General features: G+C 38.8%; 1 protein-coding gene across 1 annotated transcript; it reads left to right on the top strand.

Moving 5' to 3' along the window:
- Positions 1 to 3,681: 3,681 nt before the first annotated feature.
- Positions 3,682 to 4,851, top strand: ACN9 (ACN9 homolog (S. cerevisiae)). The gene is made up of 2 exons (XM_009586063.1): positions 3,682 to 3,705; positions 4,648 to 4,851. The coding sequence occupies exons 1-2, from the start codon at positions 3,682 to 3,684 to the stop codon at positions 4,849 to 4,851; spliced, it is 228 nt and encodes a 75-aa protein (XP_009584358.1).
- Positions 4,852 to 7,156: the final 2,305 nt, after the last annotated feature.

Genomic DNA, 7,156 nt, shown 5'->3' with positions numbered 1-7,156 from the left:
TCAGTGTTTTTGTAGAAATCACTTGGAGGTTCAAGTATTTAATCATGTCATAGGATTTTAAGAGAGCCTAATGGCTGGGTTCAGCTTGCATGCTGTAGATGCCAGCATGATCTGTCGGCAGAACCAGCATCTCTAAGGAGTGCATCAGAGCATTCAGGTGAGGCATCTGCCTCTCTGCGTTGGTGATATGGAGAGTTTCGGAGTGTCTCTGCGGTTGCACGTCCTGTTGGCAATGCAGAGACCTGGCCAGTCTGCACCTCGGACTGTTACCCTCCTTTAAGACTGGGATGGATACTGGGAGGAGTGGGACTCTGAGGGTGTCTGTGATACGGATGACCAGCATGCTGGGATTGAATACTGCATAAATCAGCCATCTTTTGATGGTAAACGGTCAGGAGAGGTTGTCTTGACTTGGACTTGATTCTGATCCTCTTTGTTTCTGGTGGCAGTCATATACAAGCGGCAAAGGCTTTTACCATTCAGGTGGTGGTTTGGTTTTTGTTTGTTTGTTTTCATGTAGGTGCCCAGAAGGTGTACGGCCGGTGCAGGCAGAGGATCACTGCAGTAAGAGCTACTTACAAAGAAACAACCAACCAACCCAAAAAAACGTGAGGTGCAGAAGTTGTCCCTGACTGACCTGCCACACTTGACCATCCGTGCAAGGGAGGAGAGGACCTGTGTGCCTCTGCCATCCTTGTGTATGCTGAGCCTGGCTCTGCGAGGGTGCAGGTTTACTTGTCTTCCATTTTGTGTCTCCTGTCTCTGGTTCTGTGAGCAGTATGTGAACCGTAATTGGAATAAGATTCCCGTGAAAATTCTGCAAGGGATTTGTGTCATGATTGACAAAGGAGTTTTATTATATTTGGAAGAAGTAGTTATATGTAAAATAAAATGAAAGGCAGAAGTGAAGTAATTTTCCTTGTTTGGGAAAGCTAAGCAAGGGGTTGTTTCAGTTCTGCTGGTAGGGAAGATGACACTAGAAAATAGTTAAATTCTGTATCTATTAAGTTCTAATGAAAACGAGAGCATACACAAACATGCTGTTCCTCCTTATTGCCTGAGAGGGACTGTGGTCATCGTATTTTGTGACCAAAGGTATATTATTGAAAGAACAAATGTTAGCTTGTGGGTTTTTTTTTTTCTTTTCCTCAATATGCTTTAAAACCTATTACTGAACTTTGGAGTTCAACATACTGAAGTTCATGTGCAGTTAGCAAAATGGCACATTTTCTGTATATAAGCTGAATCTTAAATTACAGAACTACGTACCAGCAAATTCTGTAGTACCTTTCCACAAATCAGTGATCACATAATAACAGTATGAATTTCTGAGGGAACAGTAATGTGTTAAACACTTAAATATCCTAAGCTTTGTCTGTTCCTCATCTGGCATCACAGGCAGAGAAAATGAGATACGCCATATAGTTGATCTTTTTCCAGTGCTTTTGTAACAGCTGAAACGTATTTTCTTTGGTGCATCACTGTCTTTTGGTAAAATGAGGTGAGAAAGTTCCATTTTCTGTCACGAGCCAAGCAAAACCTAGCATGTTTTCAGGGTCCGATTTTGAGTTTTTGTTCACATTACAAATCGACGTGAAACCGCAACTATTGAGGGTTTCTGGCATGTACAAAACATTTGTTCAGCTAGAAAATGAGTGGGGAAAAAGAGCCAGCAGTGACATGTCCAGACGGGAGCACGTTGGAGTGCTGTGAAGCAGAACACCTGCCATCGAGGAATGGGGAAATACAGTCCGTTGCTGTGTGTCTGGATGCAGGGCATCGGTGAGAGTGGGCATTGTGGCTTTGTCGAGGACCACCACTTCCGAGATCTGGATTCTTTAACACTGATGCTTTGTGAAATGTGATGCTTTGATGTTAGATTAAAAAAAAATATACTGCAGACTCTTTACCAGTAATTAATTGGCATTTTTGGAAAAGATATCTTCTAGTCAACAAAGTTTGTAAAATTGTAACCGGTCTTTAAATGGACTTCAGTTATTTCTAGGTACCATAGCCCGTGCCTGCAGCAGTAGCCCCAGGCTGTTCCCAGGTGGTTGATCATTAGCGGTGGGGAGGACTTTTCTCCCACTGTGGAACCTGCGCTGGTAGGATGTTGCATGGAGGGGTTCTCAGGTCTCTTGATAAGACGTGGAGAGTTTCACATTGCTTGCTTTCAGTATTGTTTCTTAATTATATGCGGTGAATGTTGTTGTTTGGTATAATGAGAATTTCCTTTTTTGGAGTCCAGAATCAATACTGACTGGGTTGTTCTGTGCAGAAATTTGAAGATAGAATGAGGTGGAATAGTTGATGTGTAACATGTCAGTGTGTTACTGGCCTGCTGACAGCTTCAGAGATCGCATTTGTCCATCTGCCTTGATAAGAAATTCTGTAAATCACGAAGTTGAAGACTTTTTAACCCATTCCAATTTTTTACCTTGTTGTTATTATTTGATTGTTCAGTCATCAGGAAAAAACTGTATTTAGTTCCTTCATAAACCCTGAACCATTTCTACCATAACGTAATACCACTGAGGTGTAGGATTACTGCCGGGATTAACTGCAGTGTCACTGTTCCTGAATGCGTGTTTAATGTAAAAAGGGGAGAGGTGATGTGGGGAAGAACCTCAGTGTTATGAAACTGTTGCTGTTTTTCTTGTTGGGTAACTTTAACACAACGTTCTACCACTACAGATCTCTCTATTAGAAATGAGGAATCAATTTAGTTCAGAGTCTGTATTAATAAAAATTTACTTTTGTTTGCCCCGGTTTGTTTTGTCTATCTACTTTCTTTAAATAGCCATGAATTAAGCTTTGCAGCAGGACTGGTAAGATCCTGCTGACTTTAGTGAGGCTTGACATGGTCCATAAACAACGTAGTGTATTTATGTTAGTAAATGTTGGGTTTTGAAATTTATCACATGCTCATGAATAACATTCTTCCTTCTCATCCACTTCTCTGGAATTATTAGACATACAGCTGAAGTAGTGGCTTTAGCAACTTTACTGGTAATTGGATTAACAATTCAATATGCAATAATGAGGCTTCTTTTAGCTGAAAATTGGAAATTAAAATAATGCTTATATCTCATTGCTATAATCCTGTGCTTTTGAACACTCTTGATATTTGATCCTTTATTTTAAAAAAAAAAGTGTTACCATGTAGCACAGTCATCATTCTTATTTATTCAGAATATAGGTTTTTTTAGTTCCGTTTCTTATACTATATTCAAAGTTGTGCTTGAAACTTTAAGGGTGCTTTAAAGGATACCTTACTAAAGTAGGAGAGAAGCCTATATTTTTTCCAATAAAAATTAACTTTTGAAATTAATTTCTTAATGGTGGAGTTTGTTTTTAAGTTCCTCTTAAGAAAAATGAAAGTTTAGCCTCCCTTCCAACCCAGTGTTTAAATGTGTGCGTAACTTTTAAACATCTGGGTACGTTCACTGACTTCAGAAAGTACACAAGCCATGAGGCTTTTGACAAATTCACTCACTACAGCTTCTTCGAGAGCTGCTGCAGCAGGGCTGGTGCTGGGCAGAGGGGGCCGGGGAGCGCACAGGAGCCCCGCCGATGGGCTTTGAACACAGCGGTGTCACTGGTAGCACCGCTAGCCGAATTAAATTTGCAGAACTGCTGTCCTTGCAAAACCCGTGAGTGTTGTAGTTTAGAAAAGTCGTAATGGTCAAAGACTGCTCCAAAGCGGTGAGAAAGCAATTTTCCAGCTGTGCCCACATTACTGGTGTGACCTGTTGGCCACTTCCATTTCTGCCCTTGAGAAAGTTTCGCTTTTATAATGGTCCTCAGCCTGGTATTGATGTAATACATACTGTCCGTTTTGCCTATCCACTGGCATAAATGCTCTTATTTAAGTAAACATGGTCCAAATGCTTTCTGTTACAACAGGATTGAAAGTAAGTCTGAACAAACTTACTTACGTTCAAAACAGTACAGAAAGGGGGTTATCCTTTTTTTCCTTCGGGGAATGAGCACGCAATACAGAGGTATCTGTCCTTGAAGTCCCTTCTTATTCTCCCCTAACTTTTAATTTTGCTAACTAATTTGTTCCAAAACTGGCAGAATGACAGAAGTCTCTTGCTGAATTCCTACCACCCTTGGAGCAGTCCAGGGCTGGGTGCAAATGACCTTATCAGTTCCCAGAAATGCCGAGAGTGGTTAGGCGGAAAGGCTTTAGGACATTTGTCTAATTATAGATTGCTTTTTCTAATACATTTCTTCAAGAATAATACTTTTCCAGATGTGTCGGTTTACGAAGTGAATCCTACTGATATCCTGCTAGATAGAAAACATGTATTTTAATAGTTATAACTACATAAATATATTTGATCTATAATTAAATTTTGTTTTGTTTTCAGTAGTAGTGCATGATTATGACAGAATTAAATTGATCTGTCCATGTGATACGCATTTTGAACTAGCTACATAAAATGGACCATAGATACTAGAAATGTCTTAATAACTTTTCTTTCTTATAAGAAGTGTATTTTTTTGTCATTTGGTGTTGATTAATAGACTGTTGTAGAAAATTGAGTAAAAGTATGTTATTACAGTAAAATGATATTAAAAAAAGTTGACCTGAGTCCTGCATTTGTCATTTTTGTGACCTTTGTATTCCTTCCTCATTAGAACTATGCAGCACTGATACAGCAACAAATTAATGAGGACAGACAAAACTTGAGAGAAAAGACTGTATATGGAATCCAGCTCACAGAAGAAAAACTTAATGACTTCCGTGATGAACAGATTGGGCAGCTGAAAGAACTGATGGACGAGGCTACCAAACCTAGTAAAAAAATCACCATTTCTAAAGACTTGGAACACAAAAACTAAAAGGTTTTAAAAATTGTTTTTTTCCAGTTGGACTTGAGTGTGCTTTCTGTGGAATAATGGGCGCTACTGATACCATAACTTGTCTGAAACGGATGTCTCTGGCTATTTGGCTTTCTATGCAAGAATAAATGTTAAAATGGAATAATCACAACAATTTTATGTTAATTGCAATATTTCTTTTCTCCTAAAGGAAGGTGGAGACTTAAAGAATTCGGTAAAAGTAAATCGACATTTTTAAAACAGAAAGGTTTGTTTTTTTTTAATCTTGGTACCCATAGGGCAAAACATCTTTCTGTTTGTATATCATCCTCTGCTTTAATGGAAAAGATGCAATTAGCATTTGTTTTCTGATGTGGATTCAGTAGACAAAGAACAAAGGTATGGTACTAGAGTGGGTTTGTTTCAATGGAGAGAAATGAACAGTATTAGAAAAACATACTTCTGTTGAAATTGAAAGTTGGTTTTCTTCTTGAGCTTTATTATGAAATGTGCTTTAAAATAAAAAATGTAGTTCATTATTAAATTGATCTTGAAGGAACCACTGGCTTACGAAGAAAATTCTGCATTTTTTTCAAAGCTAGACTCAGATTATTGTTAGTATCTGAAATTTTAAAAAACCATTCATGAGTTGGTTGTGCTGTAGTTAGAATTCAAAGGCTCTTTAAAAGATCAGTATCCCATATTATTCAATATTTTATATAGACCAGAATTTGTAAACTCCTCAATCACAGAAATTATCCTGTTGATAATATTGTATGACAAACATTAGTAACTTATTTGTAAAGGTCAAGTCTTCATCAGGACAACGCGTGCCTATTGTAATACTCATACTATTGGGACTAAAAAAAGTTCTGGTTTTTTATCTGTTAAGAAAAACCACACCCTTTCTGTGCAAAAGACAGCTTTCATTTCGTATTCCAAACCTAGTTTTATATTACTAGTTTTGTTCTATTTCTGGACCTTTCCCTGTCTGTTTCACATAGCGTGTTCAAGACAACATAATTTCTTTCCTCTTGGGGCATAACAGCTTTGACAAGTAAGCATGTTTCCATCTGTCTCAATTTGTAACAACATGCTGTTTGCCAAAGCTACGCTCCTGGATCCTAACGGGCGGCAATTTGGGGAGTAGTCTGCTTCCCCCTCCCTTACCTCTCTTCCCAATTCTTTGCTAGGATTTTAGGTTGTAGGTTGCTCATTTCTATTAGAAGTTCAATTGCAAGACTCCTGTGTAAGGAACACTTACAGTTGCTTTGCTACATCTTCCTCTGGTATCCCCAGCCTCTGTTGCTTGTGCTGTAGGAACATCCTTTAGCCTCACGGGCCTAATCCAAACAGGATCGCAGGGCAGTGATGATATCCAGACTGCAGGGCTGAGGTTCACAGGTCCTGGTTCTTGGTGCTTCAAGGGCATGGTTGGAGAGAATGGCAGCTCCCTTCTGGCCTGCTACATACCTAGGTCTTGCCCCAGCATCAAAGTGGGAAGCAGATGGGGTGTGCAGGAAGCAGGAAGCTTGACAATTGTCTCTGATACTGCCATTCACATATACTTAAAGCTTTTTTCTTTTTAAACTTCAGATCTAATCCAACTCCAGAGTTTAGGGCATAAAGATGTATTCTGTTGCACTTCCATCAGATGTACAGTAACCACTAATTTGCATCACTAGATCTACTCAGTTTTAATACCAAAAGCAACGTTTGGGTGTTGACAACAGAGTTTGTTTCCACTCCTTGACTGCTAGTACACATGTGCCTACTTCCAGTCAATATCCAAGTTGCTTCAAATCTGTTTCAAATACTGCAATTTGGAGCACAGTTATTTTTATCAACACATCTAATGAAAATTGTTAGTTCAATGAAACTAGTTAGAATACTTGTTTTGCATCTGTCTACTCATGTGTGTACCTAGATGATGCACATTTCTAGAGGCTAAATTAATTTATACTGAAAAATTGCTATTTGGTATGAAAAATTAAAGCTTATAATGAGACCTAAAGTGAGTTGGAGGTGAGGGTAAACATCTTTACATCCACAGTCCCTTTTCTAGTAAATCTGACAACTTTTTTCTTTCATTCCCAATGGTAGCTTGTATTTTGTACAATGTTTGTATTCTTGTTTAAAACAACTTTTACAAAAGCCAAAAGTCCACAATAGGAATGAAACATCTTTGAAGATTGCCAGCATTAAGACAGCCAGTGCTAATAGTAAGGCATGCTCTGATCTGAGCAGCGCTTACGCAAGTGGTGGGCACGGGTGGCCCCACAGAAGCTTTGCAACGCCAACACCACCATGCATTAGTGAAATTCTT

This window comes from Fulmarus glacialis, unplaced genomic scaffold, assembly GCF_000690835.1.
Source record: "Fulmarus glacialis isolate BGI_N327 unplaced genomic scaffold, ASM69083v1 scaffold22529, whole genome shotgun sequence".
NCBI lineage: Eukaryota > Metazoa > Chordata > Aves > Procellariiformes > Procellariidae > Fulmarus > Fulmarus glacialis.
This window is presented reverse-complemented; position numbering and strand designations above follow the sequence as displayed.